The 24665-nt window shown below is 42.3% G+C and overlaps 1 protein-coding gene across 2 annotated transcripts in view; it reads left to right on the top strand.

The window, feature by feature from the left end:
* The first annotated feature begins 6644 nt into the window (after positions 1–6644).
* Positions 6645–24665, top strand: part of LOC144509879 (voltage-gated potassium channel subunit beta-2-like) — a 129697-nt gene continuing 111676 nt past the window's right edge. Inside the window, exon 1 of one of the 2 annotated variants that reach the window (XM_078238813.1) lies at positions 6645–6951. In XM_078238813.1, coding sequence (XP_078094939.1) covers positions 6734–6951 — 218 coding nt within the window. In that variant the 5' untranslated portion in view covers positions 6645–6733. The remainder of the gene's footprint in view (positions 6952–24665) is intronic. The other variant, XM_078238814.1, reaches the window with a different exon arrangement.

Genomic DNA, 24665 nt, shown 5'->3' with positions numbered 1-24665 from the left:
TATATCTCCAATCCAAATAGCATTTTCCCTATCCATCCTGACTTCTCCACGCTCTAGTTTTGCTCCTCTTATCCTGTGGTATTCTTGCTAAATTGGACCTGATTTAGCCAGTTCTTTTAATGCATGAACCCAGAAACATTGCCAGCTTTTTAATGTAGGAAAGGTAATCTTTTCTCCCCTTTCCTCCTCCCACCTTGGCTAAGAGGAAAATGGGAACCCAACCCACTACCAGTGGCTCAAATTTGATTTATAAATTGTTGGTATAATTAATCATGTGCTTGTTTTAATGTAGTGTGTACTTCATATTCAAACACTTGCATTCCATTTTCCGGCACTACTTTGTTTGTAATTTTCTTGATTGTCACCAAAGTGATCATTTGGTCTGTGTGAGTCTTGCCACTCTGTTTTACCCCAGCTCCTGAGCACAATTTAGTAATGCCTATTATAAAGTTCACATGTTTGGACATAGTGCCTGGACAGAAGTGGGTTTAGCCACAGAGCCTTTCACAAATGAAAAACTTGCTGACTCTTGCTGTCCAGGCCTATATTTGGGTAACACATTTGAGGGCTTCCAGCTCTTGGCAAACTTTTGTACAGCATGAATCAGTAATTTCAGAAGAAGTGGAAAGAAAATTGGAGGGGAAAAGAATCACTGAAATACCTACTGGTGGGGATGTGGTGGGCTTGAAAGATTCAGTCTGCTTAAAATTAGCTGCAAAAACGGTTGAGCAGATCCAGTTTTGTTTGTTTAATCTGTCCCCTGTTTTGCTACATTCTTGTGGGAGTGCACAGATCCTGTTGCATTATTTTGGGTCACTTGAATTAGATTTGGAATTAATTTGGCCTCATTCTACAAACACAGTGGTTCTGAACGGTGTTTCATTCGAAATACATGAAGTTTAAAACAGTTTTAACTTCCTGTTAGCTGAAACTGGAACAAATCTGAATGCACAGATATTGGGTGGCATATTCCTCAAAACATTCTTAGTGCCAAATTCGCGTAAAAACTGGAGTAAACCTCCCGCACTCATGCATTGCCGAGTGCCCTAGCGTGAATCATGTGAAAAATCAGAGAGGACGGCAGCATAGCGCTGAGTGGGCCACTGCGTAGACGGCACCAAGGTCAGCACATGAGCAGTAGGCCTGCAATGCTGGCCTCCAGATCACTGGCCTGCCCCAATCACTGGCCTGCCTCCCTCTGTCACAGCCAAGTGCAGCGGGACCCACCACCCCCACCGATTTTCTCTCTTTCCTCCCCCTAGACACTGTCTGATGCCTGGTAGACGGTGCCAAGGTGCCCCCTGGGCATTGGCACTCTGTCCCTTGGGCTTTGCCAGGTGGCCAGGCTGGCACTGCCAAGCTGGCAATACCAGGGGGCACCCCCATCCCTTATCCCTGACAGCCGGGAGGGGGCTTCCAGGGCCCCCCTTCACTCCAGCGGGGTCAGGCCACCAACTCCCTGCAAGTGGGAGACCTGGGCCCGCTAATGATATGGTAAGTCTAATTGAAATAAATTATACAGCTCCGATTTCTGGCGCGGAGCTGATGGCGCTGGAAATCTGGCTGCCGGAGACTCTGTGGCCATGTTGCCCAGTGAGGAGCCTGCCAAACGGTTTCTGTTGAGTCTCCTGGCCCATTGAGCTGCTTTAGCTGGCATAGTCCTTATTTTTCACACGATAGGGACTGGGAGAATCACCCCCATTGTGTGGTAAATAAGGCCCATGCTTTTAAACAACACTCGGGGTGGCACGGTGGTTAGTACTGCTGCCTTACAGCGCCAGGGACCCGGCTTCAATTCCTGGCTTGGGTCACTGTGTGGAGTTCGCATATTCTCCCCGTGTCTGCGTGGGTTTCCTCCGGGTGCTCCGGTTTCCTCCCACAGTCCCAAAGATGTACAGGTTAGGTGGATTGACGATGCTAAATTGCCCCTTGCTAGGACTTGCTAGGTTAAATGCATAGGGTTATCGGGATAGGGCCTAGGTGGGATTATGGTCAGTGCAGACTCGATGGGCCGAATGGCCTCCTTCTGCACTGTAGTATTCTATGATTTTTAAACAAAATACTTAATTCAGATCGTGCCCAGGGCCACTCCAAATTTCCAACTTCGAAGCTTTTTGTTTGAAATTACATTAGCTCTATTCAAATATTCTAAACAAATACATTGTTCAATGTGGTGCAAAATTCTTCATTGTGGAAATTATCTAACAAGCCACTTATTTTTATTAATGATTTTGGAGCTTCTTATTTTAAAATAAAGTGAGAGGTCTGCTATCTTAACAAAAATTTAAAATGGAAGAAAATTTATCATCAGGGTTACAAATTATTGAATTAAGTATCCTTTCACCACCACCACCCTCTGTCTTCGATCAGACAGCCAGTTACCTATCCAATCGGCCAACTTTCCCTCTATCCCACACCTCCTCACTTTCATCATAAGCCGACCATGGGGGACCTTATCAAATGCCTTACTAAAATCCATGTATATGACATCAACTGCCCTACCTTCATCAACACACTTAGTTACCTCCTCAAAAAATTCAATCAAATTTGTGAGGCACGACTTGCCCTTCACGAATCCGTGCGGACTATCCCGGATTAATCCGCATCTTTCTAAATGGTCGTAAATCCCATCCCTAAGGACCTTTTCCATCAATTTACCAACCACCGAAGCAAGACTAACCGGCCTATAATTACCAGGGTCATTTCTATTCCCTTTCTTAAACAGAGGAGCACCATTCGCCACTCTCCAGTCCTCTGGCACTATCCCCGTGGACAACGAGGACCCAAAGATCAAAGCCAAAGGCTCTGCAATCTCATCCCTTGCCTCCCAAAGAATCCTAGGATATATTTCATCAGGCCCAGGGGACTTATCGACCTTCAGTTTGTTCAGAACTGCCAGGACATCCTCCCTCCGAACAACTATTTCCTCCAGCCTATTAGCCTGTAACACCTTCTCTTCCTCAAAAACATGGCCCCTCTCCTTGGTGAACACTGAAGAAAAGTATTCATTCATCACCTCGCCTATCTCTACTGACTCCATACACAAGTTCCCACTACTGTCCTTGACCGGCCCTAACCTCACCCTGGTCATTCTTTTATTCCTCATGTAAGAGTAAAAAGCCTTGGGGTTTTCCTTGATCCGACCCGCCAAGGACTTCTCATGTCCCCTCCTAGCTCTCCTAAGCCCCTTTTTCAGCTCATTCCTTACTAACTTGTAACCCTCAATCGAGCCATCTGAACCTTGTTTCCTCATCCCTACATAAGCTTCCCTCTTCCTTTTCACAAGACATTCCACCTCTTTCGTGAACCATGGTTCCCTCACTCGGCCATTTCCTCCCTGCCTGACAGGGACATACCTATCAAGGACACCCAGTATTTGTTCCTTGAAAAAGTTCCACTTTTCATTAGTGCCTTTCCCTGACAGTTTCTGTTCCCAATTTATGCCCCCTAATTCTTGCCTAATCGCATCATAAAGAAAAGGAGGAAAATGTGTCAGAGAAGCAGGAAAGGGGTTTTGTTAAACTTTTTTCCCCCAGATGGAATGGACAGGTCAGAATTCTAAATGTTTGAACCATTATAAGAGTTGGTATCTTAGAGAGGTAGATGATTTTATAATCCAAGGATATGTTTTTGGGTTAGGATTTTTAAAAATGGTTCAATATAAGTGCTGAAATAATGAATTGACAACAGGTCATGTTTTGCTAACAGTAAAGCACAATTAAATAAGGGCTTCCTCTTTCATACTTCACAATCAAACGCTGCTTTTACATTGGATTCAGTGGTGTATGCGTGCCACTGCCTGCTGGTTTCACTGAAGACAGCAGCCACACCTGTGGAACATCCAACAAACGTACTTTTGAGGCTTGCATCATTTTTGTACCTTATTTACTACATGTGTTTTTTTGTTAGGAGCCAGCAGCACTAGCGTGCCATTAAACTGAATGTAAAAGTAACTTGTTTCAGTATAAATCTGGCCTGTGAACAAACTAGTCGATAGACAGTGGTCACTGACATCTTTTTTGATTATGAATGTCAATCAAAAAAAATCAATTGTTGCGCACCTTATGTAGTGATTGATGGCCTATGTTAAGTTATCAGATATAAGCCAGGGTGTAGGTGTGGACAACAACAATATGCCTCAGTGAGCTCCCCAAGTTAGGGAAAGTGAAGCTAGTCACGGTTCTTGCGCCTGATTGCTATCTAACGCCTGCTAGAAAATGTTTGCATTCAGTTGAGAACAGTATAAAATTCAGATCTCCCATTTTTCCAAATGAATACTCTGTTGATGCTTATTATACAGGCCATAGCACAGATGAGTTATCAAAGATCTAGACAGTGCCTATTGAATGGTTACCCATAAATAAATCATGGCCTTCTTGAGAGGCAGGGTGAAAAGTATATGATAATTATCTTGCCATAATCTAAATTGCTGGCAATAGTCATATGTATGATCTATTCAACTAAAGAGAAAAGTGTGATGCCTGAACTTCAAACAGTGTCTGAAATATGATTTTTTTCAAAGAAAATTTTGCACTTTTGTTATGAATAAAATGCATTTGACAAGATATAGCAATTATGATTCTATGCTATTTTAGCATAGAGCAATCAAAAGTGAATTATTGTATAACCCTCATCAATATTCCCCATGTCTAGCCATGCTGCTGGAGTGAGTTTCCTAATGGAAGCTGGCTGAAAGTTTTCCTGACAGAGTAAAAATTGGAAGGTAAATTATCCAATATTGCTTTTTAAGCACCTCCCTGTGACCAGTTCAAACAATATAGATTGAAGATCTGGCTATCTGCCCACTCTTTTACTGGGTGGTGTTACATGACTCAAGATGGAAAGAAAATAGAGAAATTGCACAAGAATTTCTACAATTATTGTAATTTTTCAAATTATATTTATATTTCAGTGCCTTGCCTTCTGCAGAAATTTCAGCTGGCTACCAAAGCTCAGATTCTCTATAGCATCTATAAGTTTTGCTATCAACATGTTTGCTAACAAACTGTCAATCCTATTTTGATTCCTGGAAAGACCATAAGACATGGGAGCAGAATTAGGCCACTCGACCCACAGAGTCTGCTCCGCCATTCAATCATGACTGATATTTTTCTCATCCCCATTCTCCTGCCTTTTCCCCATAACCCCTGATCCCCTTATTATTCAAGAACCTATCTATCTCTCTCTCTTAAAGACACTCAATAACCTAGTCTCCACAGCCTTCTGCGGCAAAGAGTTCCACAGATTCACCACTCTCTGGCTGAAGAAATTCTTCCACATCTCTGTTTTAAAAGATTGTCCCTTTAGCTTGAGGTTGTGCCCTCTAGTTCTAGTTTTTCCTACTAGTGGAAACATCCTCTCCATGTTCACTCTATCCAGGCCTCGCAGTATCCTGCAAGTTTCAATAGGATCCCCCCCTCATCCTTCTAAACTCCAATGAGTACAGACCCATAGTCCTCAACTGTTCCTCATACGACAAGCTCTTAATTCCAGGGATCATTCTTGTGAACCTCCTCTGGACCCTTTCCAAGGCCAGCACATCCTTCTTTAGATATGGGGCCCAAAACTGCTCACAATACTCCAAATGGGGCCTGACCAGAGACTTTTACAGCCTCAGAAGTACATCCCTGCTCTTGTATTCTAGCCCTCTCGACATGAATGCTAACATCGCATTTGCCTTCCTAACTGCCGACTGAACCTGCACGTAAACCTTAAGTGAATCTTGAACGATGACTCCCAAGTCCCTTTGTGTTTCTGATTTCCTAAGCATTTTCCCATTTAGAAAATTTTCCCATTTTAGAAAATAGTCTATGCTTCCATTCCTCCTTCCAAAGTGCATAACCTCATGCTTTTCCACATTGTATTCCACTCTCCTAACCTGTCCAAGTCCTTCTGCAACCCCCTGCTTCCTCTACTACCTGTCCCGCTACATATCTTTGTATCACCTGCAAACTTAGTAACAGTGCCTTCAGTTCCTTCCTCCAAATCGTTAATATATATATTGTGAAAAGTTGTGGTCCCAGCACTGACCCCTGAGGCACACCACGAGTCACCGGCTGCCATCCTGAAAAAGACCCCTTTATCCCCACTCTCTGCCTACTGCCAGTCAGCCAATTCTCTATCCATGCCAGGATCTTACCCGTAACACCATGGGCACTTAACTTAATTAACAGTCTCCTGTGCAGCACCACATGCTGTTGTTATTCCAGCTGTGCAACAGTGGATTATCGTATTTGATGTCATAAAAGTGACACGCAGTGATTCAGTTCGCATGTAACCGCTTCAGGAAAAAGCGGCAATGCTTTTCCCAGTAGCTGCTTTTATTTAATTTTAAAGGTAAAGATCCTTCAATTTGATGACATGGGAATGATATAAATGTGCTTCTTAAAATACATGAAAGTTATGCTGTACATCTTATGAAATTAACTTGTTTTTTCTCTGCTATTTTGAGAGAAGCTTTGGTGACGACGAGATCCAGTTACAGAATGCTATATTGCTTATTTGTTGGCATCCAGAATAGTGTAGCTCGTGAACAAGCGAATGGTACTATTTTTAGATAGTAGGGCCTAAAGTATTTTGTCCAGTTAGTTAATGTCCTTTACCACCTCATAACATGTTCACCACTCCTGGATCTAACATTAATGAGAGTAGGGCCCCAGCAAGCGTGACTCGGGTCTTCTCATCCAAAAATGTGCAACCTGAAAATCTGCAGATTCCCAAGATAGTTGAGAAAATGTTGTCCATGTCATACACTGAAAATTTGAAGGAGCGAATAACAAGATACCATTCAGATCAGGGTCTGAATCAGGTGCGGCACACTGATACGATTGAGATGCAGAAGCTCCGAGAAGTCAGAGCCTTGGTCCAGACGAAGAAGATGGAAGAGTTTCTCTTAATGCACTGTCTGTCACTGGAGGATTGTACTGCCTATCAGACGGGCATGAAGTATAGGTAAGGGGAATGTTCTTTCATTCACGTTATTGATTGTTGACAATTGACATATTTCTAATGTTTCCTGTAACTAAAATGTTGGTGTGTTTATCTGGAAAGTAGATTTACAGAACAAGTTACTGGGGAAGTGCTGTGGAAATGGACAATGTAAATGGCCTTTGAGAAGCAAGCATGTGATGTTGGTAGTGAAAGAAGTGTTGAGAGAAATTGAGACGGTGGGTGGGTTGACCGGAGATGCATTTGTTAGGGCTAATGTCATTTCCTGTTCTTAAAAATATTTTGTTTTCTTTACGCAAAAGTTGGATAAGCTAGCCACTGTTGTAAACCACTTTTCTACTTTTACTGGGAATTCCCTTCACTGAATTGGTAGGCACTCCAGGAAGGAGACTGTTCTTTGAATAGCATTTTGTATAGCCTTGGCATTAGTAAGATTGGTGTCCACATATTCTTTACTGAACTAGGATAGGCTATTCAGCCCCTTGAGGTTGTTCCATTGTTTAATTAATCATGGCTGATCTCTCTCTTAAGCCGCATCTACCCACCTTATTTTTGTAACCCTTGGTATCCTTGGCAATAATCCTTCTATTTTAGCTTTGAATTTTTCACTTGACTGCTAGCCTCAATGCCTAGTTCTTATGTTCTTTCTAACATCACCCCTGAACAGCCTAGTTCTAATTTTAGGGTTTGCCCTCTTGATCTGAACACTCCACATCAGATAAAATATAGTTCTTTTCTCTCAGCTCTATTAAATCTTTAATCATCTTAAACGTTTTTATTCGATCACCCTTTAATATTCAATGTGCAGAATAATATAAGCCTAGTCCAAGTAACCTGTCCTCATGATTTAATCCTTTTAACCCTGGTATGATTCTCTGTGACCGACACATCTGTGAAAAAGGCTGGATTTTTCCACACAAGCTGCTAAAATATTGTATCTGTGAGCAAGCATTTGAGACAGAATTTTAGTGTGTTCTAATTTACATTTTATTGATATAACTTCACAGGAGTGAATTACTACTTGGCATTTAGTAGGAAATCTATGTTTATGAAGCAGGAAGAGTGCTGATGTCAGACAAGCAAATCAGCAGGGATAGTGTCAATCAGGAACAAAGCACTGAATTGCTCTCTAGAAATTAGAAGTCAATCAGTAAGTTACTGTTCTTTCACAGCAATAAGAAGCCACATTATATTCTTGAAACCCTAGCTGAATTTTGGAAAATCCTCAATCAGTTCTAGTCTGAAAAGTGAAAGAGAAGGCCAAATTGGCACCGAGGAATCATTACACGTGTATTTACTAATGGATCATTTAATGGGTATTTACTAATAGATTATAGAAAGTGCTGTTTATAAAATGCAACTGGGTCAGGTTTGAGTAAAATATTTTTCAGTAGTTTGCATTGAGGGCTTCTGTACTCCACAGAATGAAGATCAGTGTTTACCAATCAGAAAATGTGACAACATTCTACATCAGTGAAAGGCTTTGTGAGATTACCATTTTTTTAAGAAACTGCTATTAAACAAGTAAAGTAGTGCAGATGCTGGAATTCTGAAATAAAAACAGAAATGCTGAAGACCGTTAAGTCTGGCATCATCTGTGTAAAGAAGAGTTAACATTTCAGCCCAGTGGCCCTTTGTCAGAAAGCTTAGCACTGTTTCTCTCCTCCAAGTATTTCCAGCATTTTCTGTTTTTATTCCACCAAATAATTAGTTTTCTGCATTTAGTAGGCAATCTCGAATTCTAGTGATATGAATAATGAGATGGCAAAACCTATGCTTACTAATTCTTCAGTGTTTTTGGTATCAATTAGAGATAATACTCTGCTGATCGTTGCTGACACAGTTCACAAATTCTCTTGCAGGCAAAGAAGTTGGCATTTTGAACAAAAGAAAACACATGAAACCATAACATCAGTTCCTGGTCTGTCCTTGATTAAGCCAAAGTAGACTTCAAGGTTTAGCCATTTCCTTAACTGAAGATTTTAATTGTTCCCACCTGTATACAATTTCCAAGGGTCTCACACTTTGCATTTTACCCAACAGTATTAGGCATCACATTCACACCGATCTTGGGGAAAACAATTCAACTAAAGCCAGAATTAAATTGTTCCGTGCTTGTGTTATTAGTTCCAAAGGGATAGTTCTGGGACAGACTGAACAGGTTTTATAGTAGTCACTTGAGAGTCAACAGTCCCCAAAAAGGATTTTGATTTGATTTATTATTGTGACATGTATTAGTATATGGTGAAAAGTATTGCTTCATGCGCGTTACACACACAAAGCATACCATACATAGAGAAGGAAAGGAAAGAGTGCAGAATGTAGTGTCACAGTCATAGCTAGGGTGTAGAGAAAGATCAACTTAATACGAGATCGGTCCATTCAAAAGTTTCACGGCAGCAGGGAAGGAGCTGTTCTTGAGTCAGTTGGTCCGTGTCCTCAGACTTTTGTATCTTTTTCCCGACAGAAGAAGGTGGAAGAGAGAATGTCCAGGGTGTGTGGGATCCTTGATTTTACTGGCCGCTTTTCCAGCGAGAAGTGTAGACAAAGTCAGTGGAGGGGAGGCTGGTTTGCGTGAATGGACTGGGCTTTGTTCACAACCCTTTGTAGTTTCTTGCGGTCTTGGGCAGAGCAGGAGCCATACCAAGCTGTGATACATTAAGAAAGAATGCTTTCTCTTGTGCATCTGTAAAAGTTGGTGAGTGTCATAGTGGACATGCCAAATTTTCTTAGCCTCCTGAGAAAGTAGAAGCATTGTTGGGCTTTCTTAACTATAGCATCGGCATGGAGGGTCCAGGGCAGGTTGTTGATGACCTGGACACCTAAAAACTTGAAGCTCGCAACGATTTCCACTTCGTCCCCGTTGATGTAGACAGGGGCATGTCTTCCACTACGCTTCCTGAAGTCAATGACAATCTCCTTCGGTTTGTTGACATTGCAGGAGAGATTATTGTCGTTGCACCTGTTCACGAGATTCTCTATCTCTTTCCTATACTGTGTCTCGTCATTGTTTGAGATCCCACCCACTTCAGTGGTGTCATCAGCAAACTTCAAAATAGAGTTGGAGGGGAGTTCGGCCATACAGACATAGGTGTATAAGGAGTAGTAAGGGGCTGAAGAGACAGCCTTGTGTGTTGAGGATGATCGTGGAGGTGTTGTTGTTGCCTATCTTTACTGATTGCAGTCTGTGGGTAAGGAAGTCTAGGGCCCAGTTGCAGAGGGAGGAGTCGAGCCCCAGGCCACAGAGTTTGGAGATGAGTTTTGTAGGAATAATGGTGTTGAAGGCTGAGTTTTAGTCAATTAATAGGAGTCTGACATAGGTGTCTTTGTTATCTAAGTGCTCCAGGGTTGAGTGTAGGGCCAAAGAGATAGTGTTTGCTGTGGATCTGTTACGGCAGTAGGCGAACTGTAGTGGATCCAGGCAAGTTGGGAGGCCGGAATTGATTCGCGCCATGACTAACCTTTTGAAGCATTTCATAATGATGGATGTCAGAGCCACCGGACGATAGTCATTAAGGCACGCTGCCTGGCTTTTCTTTGGTGCTGGGAAGATGGTTGTCTTCTTGAAGCAGATAGGGACCTCAGATTGTTGTAAAGAATGATTAAAGATGTCTGCGAACACCCCCGCCAACTGGTCCGCGCAGGATCTGAGTGCTCATTCGGGCCAGTCGCTTTCCGTGGGTTGACTTTCGAGAAGGTTGGTCTGACATCTGCGATGGTGACCTTGGATACGGGTTCACCTGAGGCTTCCGGAGTGGAGGGCATGCTCTCGCTGATCTCAACATTTAGATAAGTCGTCATTTTTGGGGTTGGGTGGGGATGCGGACAAATTTGTCCAAAGGGACAAATATTCCATTTTGATTAGGTGCAGTACCTGTGGTGTGATTGTAAGGTTTGGTGATTTCCCCCTGCCATTCTCAAGTAACACCATTGTGATTTTATTTCTCATAATTGTTGGAAACTTTGAATAAACAACTTTCTACAAATATTTGAACATTAAATAAACTCCAAACTTGTAAATCATTGCCCATTGATACGTCCATCTCTTGCACTTCTAAAGTACTACTATACAGTCAAATCCTATATAATCCTCTCAGCATTGGTTCTGCATTTTTCAGAAATAATTTAATTTATTTGACTGACTCAGTAATTCTTTAGCTGAGTTGCTGAAATCTATTTTCTAATTTTTCATTGAAGTGAACATTGAAAATTTTTAAGTTTTAAGAATTTACACATTTACAAAAAATTGTGGTTAAGTGAATTCTTCGTACAATCTTGTTGCTCACTGGTGATAAAGAACTTTTTTGTTTGTGCACTCCAAACTTTTTTCAATTCTGTTACAAGATTTGGATTGTTTAAAAATCATAGAATCATACAGTGCAGAAGGGGCCCTTCGGCCCATCGAGTTTGCACTGGCACGCGATACACTGACATCCTTTTAAGAATGGATCTTACTACAGTTTCTTACGCTACTAGTGTTACATGACTTAAGAAGTCATACCCCATTGTATTATCTGATCACTTGTTCATTGGATGTTGTAATTTAGGTAATGCATACAGGTTGTTGCAACAGCTGATAGTCAGATTACTACATTTATTGATGAGAGAGGAATTAGGTTTCTTACTGTTATCAGCAACTTTGTCATGGTAGCCAGTGGAAGGTACTAATGTATCCTTGTTTAACACGTTTTCTCAGTCGCACAAAGAGCTCAAAGTGTTTGGATGACTCTACCCCAACCAAGTTAACAATAAGGTATAACCTGAATTGGCTGAATGTAGCAGAATTTTTTGTTTTGTGAAACCTGTTAGTACTGTAACTATTTAATTTTCACACTTGAGTTGATAACTTTAAAAGTTTAAAGGAACAGCTTCCCTGATGCTCAGTGGCGCAAATTTCACAACTATATTGCTGCTCCAGCTGAGGTCACTAATGTGGCATAAACTTGCATGGCTTAGCAACTGATGGGATAAACTTCCCGAGGTTTTACCGAACTAATTGAATCCAAAGTTAAGTTTGCGACATTTGTATTCTGCTAAAATTAGCAACTAGCCTTTCAATAGTTTAAAAATGTACATCAGCTTGTCAATATTAATAGCTATTTCCCACTGTCTCCACTTTAACTGATTCTGAAACCGTAACCTGTTGCAAATTTGATTGAAATTCAAGCACCACCAATAATTTTGAACCTTTTACAATTACTCTGGCTGTGTTTCTCACACATTCTGTTATTTGTGTCTGAAACACAAAGCGGTTTTATAGGCTATTGGGTAATGTTGGATATTTTTGTGAAATAGCAAATAATTAGTTGGACTGGATTCTTCAACTCTATGACTGAAAGAGCTGTGTGTCACCTTACTGGGGAAGGCCCACCACTATTATAACCATAAGGCAGTTAAGTGGACAGCAGTAGGTCTTTCCTAGGATATAGGACCTCAGTGGGACTTCTGCCCTGTTGTTTAATTAGAGACCAACAATTGTGCATGCAGGTATTACCAGCGGGGAGCGATGGTTGCAACCAGAATTGAACCCTCAAGTCCTTGGATCAGGCGGTGTGCCTTTTGAATGAGGTAACCCTCTCCGCAGAAGCCTGCAAGCAATTCCGACAGTTTTAAACCCCGGCAGAATTTGCTTTTTCGACTTCCTGCGAGGCAGCTACCCCTCCTGGTTGAATACCAGTAGCGGAGTGATGAAGCCCTTTAGTGGGCATTTCCCGCCCAGCGAGACGCTTGAAACAGCGTCACTAGGTGAGGGACGGAGATGAGCATCTAAAAACAACTACTGGTTTGCTATGAAGTAAATAGGCAGCTAGAGATGCCATGCCTGTAGAACAGAAGCAAGGAACGTTTTCTCCTCCCTGGAAAACTAAGCTCACCTGTTAAAGCAACCTCTGGCAATTGATAATGGAAGCCATTACAGTTGCAGAGACAACTCTACAATTTCAAGACCTTCATTTGAGTGTCTTGTGATCCCCGACTTCAAATCTCGATTTCAAAATCTATCAGGCCTGCACTGAATGCAGACTGAACTTTATCTTCATTTGTAACTCATCTTTGTGTGTGTTCATAACTTTATATTTTGTTAGGTAAGTTCCAGAGCAATTGTGCGAAATAAGCTAATCTTTTCCGTTTAAGTAAAATAACTTTGACGTTGGGTTATGTTAAATTGAATAAAATATACATACATACAAGTACATTGTTCATGGGCGACTTGGGAAAACTCCTTAAAGCGTCTGTGACACTAAGTATTAAAAGCATCTTTCAAACCAAATGTTCCCATATCTCCAAAGTTTTTAAAATTCATTCATGGGACATGGGCGTCGCTGGCTGGCCGGCAGTTATAGCCCGTCCCTAGTTGCCTTTGAGAAGGTGGTGGTCGGCTGCCTTCTTGAAACACTGCAGTCCACGTTCTGTGGGTTGACCTACAATGCCGTTAGGGAGGGAATTCCAGGAATTTATTCCAACGATTGCGAAGAAATGCTATATTTCCAAGTTAGGATGGTGAGTGACTTGGAGGGGAACTTGCAGATAGTGTTGTTCTCATGTATCTGCTGCCCTGGTCCTTCTAGATAGAAATGGTCGTGGATTTGGTGCTGTCTAAGGATCTTTGGTGAATTTCTGCAGTGCATCTTGCAGATAGTATACACTGCTGCTACTGTGTGTTGGTGATGGAGGGAATGGATGTTTGTGGATGTGATGTCAATCCAGCTGCTTTGTCCTGGATGGTGTCAAGCTTCTTGAGTGGTGTTGGAGCTGCACCCATAAAGGCAAGTGGGAAGAATTCCATCACACACCTGACTTGTGCCTTGTAGATGGTGGACAGGCTTTGGGGAGTCAGGAGGTGAGTCACTTGCCGCAGTATTCCTAGCCTCTGACCTGCTCTTGCAGCCACTGTGCTGAGTTTCTGGTCAATGGTAACCCCAAGAATGTTGACGGTGGGGTTCTCAGTGATGGTAACACCATTGAATGTCAGGGGGCGGTGGTTCATCATACTCCTGACACGTGCCTTGTAGATAGTGGACAGACTTTGGTAAGTTAGGAGGTGAGTCTCTTTCTGCAGAAATCTCAGCCTCTGACCTGCTGTTGTCCATGGAGCTAGTCCAGTTCAGTTTATAGGCATGATAATCCCCAGGATGTTGATGATAAGGGATTCAGTGAGAGTAATACCATTGTATGTCAAGGAGAGATGATTGTATTCTCTCTTGTTGGAGATTATCATTGCCTGGCACTTGTGTGGCACAAACGTGACTGAGTCATGATGTTGGAAATTGTGACTGAGTGAGGTCTACCTAACTTCAGCTAACGAATGACATGTTGAATTGTTTAAAGAGGACATATGTTTCTTTAGAAAATACAAGAGACATGAGTCACCCGATGTCATGAATTGTAAGTTGACCTTATCTGGAACATTAGATGGATTGCACTGCTGACATGCAGTTCACGGTATTTCACATCTGAGTGTGTTGAGGTTCACTTGAAAAAGGGACTCTTGAAAAGAAGGCATTAAAAAGTCAAAGTGCTGGACTTTGTTCAACTGTAATTCTGTCAAGGCAATGAGAACTGCACACTCGGCAGATACCCAACAGACATGCAAAATCCTCTGGAGGATGAAATAACCCCATCTTCCATTGGTTTCTACTATCTTGAAATGTGTCAAAAGTTTTCTGAGTTGAAAGATCAAAAATGTGATCGCTTGTTCAACAACAATAGTTGCAAGGCATGTTAATCAAATTCTATCTTGGAATATATTTGATTTGATTTATTATTGTCACCTGTATTAGTATACAGTGAAAAGTATTGTTTTCTGTCTGCTACACAGAAAAAGCATACCATTCATAGAGAAGGAAATGAGAGAGTGGAGAATGTACTATTACAGTTATAACTAGGGTGTAGAGAAAGATCAACTTAGTGCGAGGTAGCTCCATTCAAAAGTCTAATGGCAGCAAGGAAGAAGCTGTTCTTGAGTCAGTTGGCACATGACCTCAGACTTTTGTCTCTTTTTCCCGACAGAAGAAGGTGGAAGAGAGTATGTCCGGGGTGCGTGGGATCCTTGATTATGCTGGCTGCTTTTCCGAGGCAGTGGAAAGTGTAGACAAAGTCAATGGATGGGAGGCTGGTTTGCATGAATGGACTGGGCTTCGTTCACGACCCTTTGTAGTTTCTTGCGGTCTTGGGCAGAGCAGGAGCCATACAACCAGAAAGAATGCTTTCTCTGGTGCATCTGTAAAAGTTGGTGAGTGTCGTAATGGATATGCCAAATTTCCTTAACCTTCTGAGAAAGTACAGGCGTTGGTGGGCTTTCTTAACTATCTCATCGGCATGGAGGGACCAGGACAGGTTGGTGATCTGGACACCTAAAAACTTGAAGCTCTCGACCATTTCTACTTCGTCCCCATTGATGTAGATGGGCATGTCTTTTACTATATTCCTGAAGTCGATGACTATCTCCTTTGTTTTGTTGACATTGAGGGAGAAATTATTGTAATTGCACCAGTTCACCAGCTTCTCTATCTCTTTCCTGTACTCTGTCTCCTCATTGTTTGAGATCCGACCCACTTCAGTGGTGTCATAAGCAAACATGAAAATCGAGTTGGAGGGGAATTTGGCCACACAGTCATAGGTGTATATGGAGTATAGTAGGGGGCTGAGGATACAGCCTTGTGGGGCACTGGTGTTGAGGATGATTGTGGAGGAGGTGTTGTTTCCTATCCTTTCTGATTGTGGTCTGTGGGTTAGGAAGTTATGGATCCAGTTGCAGTAGGAGGAGCCGAGCCCCAAGCCACAGAGTTTGGAGATGAGTTTCGTAGGAATAATGGTGTTAAAGACTGAGCTGTAGTCTATGAATAGGAGTCTGACATAGGTGTCTTTGTTGTCTTGGTGCTCCAGGATTGAGTGCAGGGCCAGGGGGATGGCGTCTGTTTGGACCTGTTGCGGCAGACAGACAAATCAGAAGCGGAGAGAAATAAGAAGTAATCTAAAAAAATTTGCTGTCTCTCTCCCTCTTTCCTGCACAAGCTAAAACTGACTCCCAACAAGTTGCAGTATCTGACGTTCAGTTCAACTCCCAAATTTTAAAGGAAACTAACTAACTTCAAGCGGCCACAACATTCAGCAATCTGCATCTCAAGGACAAGCAAAGGACTTAATCATATATTCTTTTAACTTTTATTTGGACTCTTAACTTTTCCTACTTTTGTGATGTGTATGTGTGTTGTTGCATCATATATTTTCTTACTTTCTCTTGGGTTTGGTAACAATAAACCATTTCTTTGACTCAAGAAAGCCTAGTTTGATTGGCTCCTTATTAAAAAGTATTTGGATTGGAAAAGGCTTTATAAGGCAAATATATTTTTACAAATTCCTTTGTGACCAACCGAGGGGGCTGAATTAAGGGGAGCCAGTTCACTTCTCCCCACTCAGTCATATCACTTATCAGCCCAATTCTGAATGTTGACCACGTCTTGCTGCATATGGGCACAGACTTCTTCAGTATCTGAAATGTCACAAATGGTGCTGAAAATTGTGAAATCATCAGCGAACATCCCCACTCCTGACCTTTATAATGGAGGGAAGGTCATTGATTAAGCAGCTGAATGTGCATGGACCTAGGACACAATGTAATATGTGATTTGTGCACATTGAACAAATGGTTGGGGCTCAGAAGTTACTAAACTGGCACGTGAAGTGTGCAAGTTGTGAACTGCTTTGCACTTCATGATCTGGGAATATATAGTCATATGGTTAGTGTTAGAAGGCAGTTTGGATTCAAATTACTAGGTATTTGATCATGTGTGAGTTTTGGCAGTATGCACCAGCATAATATTTGAATGTCGGGCTTTCAAGACCAAGCCCAATTTCTTCCTGACATCCACAAACATACACTATCTGCATGGGTCAAGAGTGAATCGAGAATCTTTCTTGTCTGTGTGGCTCAGCTACTCACTGAATAACTTTATTGAACCTTTACAGGGTGCTGGTTTAATTTTAATTGATGGTGTTTTTAAGAAAAGTGTAGAACTGGGTTATTGCAACAATTGGGGATCACTGCCACTGAATTGGTATATCTGTAGTTTATTCACAGGAATTGAGAATTCACCATTCTAGATCTTCTTTCTGTCTTGCTGGATAATTTAATCACATTCAATTACAGGATACATTGCACAATAGTGGAAAATATTGCATCTAGTGTTGTAAATAGAACATCCTGTTGAACATTAAATGGCATTGTGCAGCATATTGATAACATAGTGCAGCATGAAATTTTTGAACAATGTCCTTTCTCCCTCAGGACCTGGGTTAGGATTCAACTCAGACAGATGGAATTAAAGTCTCTTTTGTAATGGCTGTTAATGGCCTTGCTGAAGTGAGCTGGGCAGTCTGTATTCTATTCCTAATAGATTTAATCCCATAATATATTACTGCTGTTAGATTCAGAGTGCCAGTTGTTCATTTCACTCAATGTCAAAAAGAAAGATTTGTGAAACCAGATGCCACATTCGTTGCAAGATATCAACCGAAATTTGCTGTTGAACTGTCAACTGCAGGGTATTATGGGACATAAATTCATAAAATATTGGAGCAAAATTAGACCATTGGGCCCATTGAGTCTGCTCTGCCATTCGATCATGGCTGATATGCTCCTCATCGCCATTTTCCTGCCTTCTTCCCATAACCCTTCAACCCATTACCAATTAAAAACTCCTCTTTAAATTTACTCACTGTCCCAGCATCCACTGCACTTTGAGGTAGCGAATTCCACAGATTCACAACCCTTGGGGAGAAGTAGTTTCTCCTCAACTCTGTTTTAAATTTTCTACCCCTTATCCTAAGACTATGACCTCTTGTCCTGGAATGCCCCACAAGAGGAAGCATCTGCTCCACATCTACTTTATCCATACCGTTTATCATCATGTATACCTCAATTTGATTTCCCCTCATTCTTCTGAATTCTAGAGAGTATTGGCCTAAACTGTTCAATCTCTCTTCATACGACAAACCCCTCATCTCTGGAATCAATCCACTGAACCTCCTTACCATCTTTCTTCCTCATTAGGATATATTTTAGTTGTGAGGAATTGAGTATCTCCTTAAACAACTGCCACTGCTCACCTGCTGTCCTATCTTTTAGCCTTCCTGCCCACTCTCTCTTTGGGCCAAATCTGTCCTCATGCCTATGTAATTTCCTTTGTTTAATTCCGGACTAGTGTGGGACTCCACTTTCTCACCCCAAACTGAATTTTGAATTCTATCATACTATGGTCACTACTCCCTAGAGGATCCTTAACTATGAGGTCATCAATTAATCCCCCCCTCATTACACTATACCAAATCCAGAGTAGCCTGCTCCCTGGTTGGTTCCACAACATACTGTTCCAAGAAACAATCTCTAATATGTTCAATGAACTCTGCCTCCAGGCTACCCTTTCCAATTTGATTTTTCCGATCTATGTGCATATTAAAATCACCCATGATTATTGCCGTACCTTTCTTGCAAGCCCCCAGTATTTCCTGGTTTATACTGTGCCCCACTGCTGCTTGGGGACCTATAGATTACTCCTACCAAGTACTACTTCCCTTTGCTATTTCTCATTTCTACCCAGACTGATTCCACATCATGATTTCCCGTGCTTATGTCATTTCTCATTACAGCACTGATCCCTTTCTTCACTTGCAAAGCTACACCACTACCTTTCCCTTTCAGTCTATCTTTCTAAAATGCTGAGTACCCTTGGATATTCAATTCCCAGACCTGGTATCCTTGTAACCATGTCTCAGTAATCGCCACTAAATCATACCCTTTTGTTTCTATTTGCACCATTAACTCATTAATTTTATTCCGAATGCTTTGGGCATTTAGATACAAAGCTTTTAAATTTGTCCTACTGGTAAATTTCCCTACTCTTTTTTTATAATTCCTTGGCGCATAAAGACATTGTCCCTCACCTTTATTGTCTGGTAACCATCTGCCACATCGCTAACCTGCATTCTTAGCACCTCCTTTAATTTGGGTTTTCTAATTTCTCCTAAAACCGAACCCTCCTCCACCCTCCCCACACCCCCTCCACATTCAGTTTAAAGCCCTATCTACAGCCCTAGTGCCCTAGTTATACGATTCGCCAAGACTCTGGTCCCAGCATGATTCAGATGAAGATCGTCCCATCGGAACAGGTCCCTTCTTCCCCAGTATTGGTGCCAATGTCCCATGAATTCAAACCCACACCAATCTTTAAACCACACAATTGCATGCTTAATCTTATTGACCCTGCACCAATTAGCTTGTGGCTCAGGTAGTAATCCACAGACTATTACCTTTTTGGTTCTGCTTTTTAATTTGGCTCCTAGCTGTTCATACTCCCATTATCTATATTGTTGGTACCTACTTGGACCATGACAAGTGGATCTTTACCCTCCCGCTCCAAGTTCCTCTGCAGCCCCAATGAGATACCCCGAACCCGAGCACCAGATAGGCAACACAACCTTCAGGACTCTCGATCCTGGTCACAGAACAGTGTCTAGCCCCTAAATATACTATCCTCAATTACAACTACGTTCCTTTTCTTTCCCCCCACTTGAATGGCTCCCTGCAGTCAGGCATCCTCCTCTGTTTCGGCTACCCCCAAAAGTTTGTCACATCCTCTGCCTGCTCTATGATGACATGCAATCTATGATCCTGACCAACAGATCCACCACAGACCCTATTTGCATTCGGACAGGGATCAAGCAAGGCTATATCATCACGCTGACGCTCTTCTTGATCTTCCTTGCTGCAATGCTCCATTTCAACCCTCATCACGCTTCTCACCGGAGTGGAGCTAAACTACAGAACAAACAGGACTTTGTTCAACCTCTGCCACCTGCAGGTCCGATCCATATCTGTCATTGAACTACAGTATGTAATGATGCTTGTGTAAGTGTACACTGGGAGGCCAAGCTCCAAGCCATTATCAACAGCTTCACTAAGGTGCATAAGAGCATGGATCTTACATTAAACATCCATAAGGCAAAGGTCCTTTACTTTGGATACTGTTTGGGGGGGAGGGGGGGAAACAAAGCAGCAGCGGCCAATGCAGTGGCACCACGGCTGCCTCTGTTTTTCAGCAGGGAGGGTCAAAGCGCAGAAGAGCAACAGTCATAGGGGACTCCATACTCAAGGCACAGATAGGCGCTTCTGTGGTCGTGAAAGAGATTCCAGGATGGTGTGTTGCTTTCCTGGTGCCAGCGTCCAGGATGTCACTGGCTGCAGGGCATCCTGAAGTGGGAGGGTGATGAGGCAGAGGTCATGGTACATTTTGGTACCAATGACATAAGTAGAAAGAGGGATGAGATCTTGCACCAAGAATTCAGGGAGTTAGGCAATCGACTAAGGAGCAAGACTTCTCGGGTTGTAATCTCTGGATTACTCCCCGTGTCACGAGGTAGTGAGTACAGAAATAGGAGAATTGCACAGTTGAATGTGTGGCTTAAGAATTGATGCAGGAGGGCAGGTTTTAGATTCCTGGACCACTGGGACAAAACTTGGCAGGATCTGACCAAAGTAGACTGGAACAAGTTACTTTTGGGGGGCGGTGTGTTCCGAGATGAAATGGGGAAGGTACAGGCCCAACATGTTCTCTCTAGAGTAATAGGAAGGTGTAACAAACCCAGAGAACCATGGATGACCAGAGACATTCAGGATAGAATGAGAAGGAAAAGAGAGGCTTTTAACAAGTATAAGGGGAGTACAGAAAGTACAGGATGGAGCTTAAGAAATCAATTAGGAGAGCAAAGGGGGGACATGAGAAAGCTCTGGCTGGTAAAAGTAGAGAAAATGCTAAGATATTCTATAAGTATATCAATGGGAAGAGAATAACCAGGGAAAGAGTAGGGCCCATTAGGATAGGCTTGGGTTGTTTTAGTTGGAGCAGAGAAGACTGAGAGGCAACCTGATTGAGGTGTACAAGATTATGAGGGGCATGGACAGAGTGGATTGGAAGCAGCTGTTCCCTTTAGTTGAAGGGTCAGTTACGAGGGGACACAAGTTAAAAGTGAGGGGTGGGAGATTTAGGGGGGGATTTGAGGAAAAACTTATTTAATCAGAGAGTGATGACGGTCCGGAATGCACTGCCTGGGAGGGTGGTGGAGGCAGGATGCCTCACATCCTTTAACAAGTACCTGGATGAGTACTTGGCACGCCATAACATTCAAGGCTATGGGCCGAGTGCTGGCAAGTGGGATTAGGTGGGCAGGTCAGGGCATTTCATGCATTGGTGCAGACTCGATGGGTCGAAGGACCTCTTCTGCACTGTAGTATTCTGTTATTTTGAGAGAGTGAGTCTCTCACTCACTCGCTCCTTCTCTCACTCACTCACTCCTTCTCTCACTCACTCACTCACTCTCTCCTCTCACTCACTCTCTTTCATTCACTCTCTCCTTCTCTCACTCACTCACACTCTCCTCACTCACTCTCCTTTCGCTCCCTCTCCTTCACTCGCTCCCTCTCCCTCTCCTTCACTCGCTCCCTCTCCTTCACTCAATCTCCTTCACTCGCTCCCTCTCTCTCCCTCTCTTTCACTCCCTCTCTCTCCCCCTCTCCTTCACTCGCTCTCTCTCTCTCTCTCCTTCACTCACTCTCCTTCTCTCCTTCACTCACTCTCACTCCTCTCACTCTCCTCTCACTCACCACTCCCTCTCCTTCTCTCACTCATTCTCCTCCTCTCCCTCTCTCTCTCACTCTCTCACTCACTCTCCTTCATTCACATGCAGACACACATTAATCACTCTCTCACATCAGTCAGCCACAGTCCCCACCCACATCTGGAAGAAAATCTCTTTCTCCCCCCCGCCCCCAGCAAACTCTCCACTATTAGAGTTTTCACTGCCACTCCAATCACAGACTGTTTCACTCCCCTGCCAATCAGCAGCAAATGTGGGAGAGGAATGGCCTGTGATTGGAGGAGTAGCTCCTGCAGAACCTTCTACTTGCAGCTTTCCTGTTTGAGTTGGTCCTGTAAGGGGCTGCTGCAGCCAGTTATAGCCCATATCACTGCTTATTGAGAAAAGTGAGTCCAGGATAGGTTAAGGAACTCCCCCATTGATATGGTTCTGACATGCATTGGTTTAAGCAATCAACAGACAATGAACCAAGAGCTCATGAGCTGAGCCATCAGGAAAACATTTCTAGTTTTATTTGTTTGCTTCTGGTTGTATTTGTGTTCATTTAAAATACACAATGTAGAATTTCTGTTGCTGGTCCAATAAAAGGTTATGAACCTGAAACATTAACTGTTTCTTTCCCCATAGATGCTGCTATCTGTTGTATTTCCAGCATTTTTTGTTTTTATTTCAGAAATTTTGTTCCTGTACTGTAGGTGGCAGTGTGAGTTGTGTTTTGATTCTGAAAAGCACAAGATACCTATTTAAGTCGAATAAACTAGAAATTTCTTTTTTTTCCCCAAATTAGTTAGCTATTTGGTGTTCTAGTACTAACATTGGTGCTGAATGAACACTCTTGATATCAGATCCTGGTGTAGTGGAATACACTGCCTAAAAGGCTGATGGAAACAGATTAACAGTAACTTTTCAAAGGTTAAGACAAAATACTGCAGATACTGGAATTTGAAACAAAAACAGTAAATGCTGGAAAATCTAACCGCATCCGTGGAGAGAGAATCGAGCCAGTGTTTCGAGTCAGGATGACCGTTAATCAGAGCTGAGATTTTCCAGCATTTTCTGTTTTTGTTTCAGATTCCAACATGTGGTTGAATATAATCTTGCTGACAGCTCACAACACATCACAGATTCCCAGTTTAAAGCTGCTAAAGTGGTTCTGAATATATCAATTTAGCACGATGGCAATACCACACAACACGATGGGGCGTGTTCTCAGTGTGAAGATGGAGCTTCATCTCCACAGAATTGTGCAGCCACTCCTGCCACTGTTGTTGACAGAAGCATCTGTGACAGGTAGATTAGTGAGAATGAGGCCAATAAATGCAGGGTCAATACTTGCCAATAAATGTAGGGACAGGAGAAAGTCATACAGGTGCATGAGACTTTTCTGCTATTAAATGAATCATAGCTGATTTATATCAGCTTAATTTATCATTCTTGATTCAGTATCTCTCAGATTTTTGAATGACAAGGGTACTATCACTTGCTCTCCTTTTGAAATCTTCAATTTATCTAGCCTGAACAGTATTTTGGGGAGAGACTTCCTGATTCCCATGATAAATTATGTGAAGAAGTGCTTCCTAGCATTGCCCCGAATAGCCTTGCTCTAATTTTAGTGTGATGCCACTTTGTTCTGGACTCTCCCACCAGAAGAAATAACTTCCTTTATCAACACTAAGAAATCCTTTAAGTTAAACACCTCAATTAAATCATCCCTTAATCTTCTGTACTCAGTACAAGTTCAGTCTATGCAACCCGTCCTATAATTTGACCCTTTTAACTTCTGCATCATACTGATGAACCTACATTGGACTTTCTCCAAGGCCAATTTATCTTTTCTTTTTATCTCGTCACCAGTGGTTGGAATTTGTGTCACTCAGCTGCGACATATCTAGTAAATCTCAGTGCCTTGGTGGGTTGTTTCTGGAAGAAAGCTTCCCTGGGCTTTGTATTGTTTCTTCCGGGTGCTCCGGTTTCCTCCCAAAGTCCGAAAGACGTGCAAGTTAGGTACATTGGCCATGCTAAGTCCTCCCTCAGTGTACCCGAACAGACGCCGGAGTGTGGCAACTAGGGGATTTTCACAGTGACTTCATTGCAGTGTTAATGTAAACCTACTTGTGAATAATAATAAATAAAAAATTTTAAAATTCGAACACGACGAACACTGGTGGATTGATGAAAGTGAGGTTTTTCCCTACTTGGGAAAAAATGTGTAATTCATTTTGGGTAAATAGAAGTTACTTTTCAGATGCTTCATTTGGAATCTTATATATGTGATTGAGTTTCCATTTGTGCCAGAAATCCAGCTGATCAAAAATCTGTTGTTGGAACCACATTATGATAATCAATAATTTAAGGATGCAAGGATGGGAATTGTGGGGTGGATTGAATACCTTGTATTATTCAAGTTACACCATTGTTTATGGTTGTATTCCAGTAACTCTCCAATGCTGGAACATGAAGCTTCCTTGTTAAATGAGCTGTAGTAAAATTTAGCACTTTTCATGGTATACAAATGATCATTTGGTAGCACTGAACTTGAATATTGCTGAAAAAACAGAATGGAAAGCTCTTTGTCTTGCACTCATCAAGACACTTTGCAAGACGTCCATTTGCCAACCAATCAGCAGTTTTCTCATACAATATACATTGTTGTTTTCCCTTTCCCTTTATATATCAAGAAAGGGAGTAGAGATAACCCTGGAAATTGTAGACCAGTGAGTCTAACCTCAGTGGTTGGTAAATTGATGGAGAAGATCCTGAGAGGCAGGATTTATGAACATTTGGAGAGGTATAATATGATTAAGAATAGCCAGCATGGCTTTGTCAAAGGCAGATCATGCCTTACGAGCCTGATTGAATTTTTTGAGGATGTGACTAAACACATTGATGAAGGAAGAGCAGTAGATGGAGTATATATGGACTTCAGCAAGGCATTTGGTAAGGTGCCCCATGCAAGGCTTATTGAGAAAGTGAGGGGGCATGGGATCCAAGGGGACATTGCTTTGTGGATCCAGAACTGGCTTGCCCACAGAAGGCAAAGAGTGGTTATAAATGGGTCATATTCTGCA

This window comes from Mustelus asterias, chromosome 22 (assembly GCF_964213995.1).
Source record: "Mustelus asterias chromosome 22, sMusAst1.hap1.1, whole genome shotgun sequence".
NCBI classification, from domain to species: Eukaryota; Metazoa; Chordata; class Chondrichthyes; order Carcharhiniformes; family Triakidae; genus Mustelus; species Mustelus asterias.
This window is presented reverse-complemented; position numbering and strand designations above follow the sequence as displayed.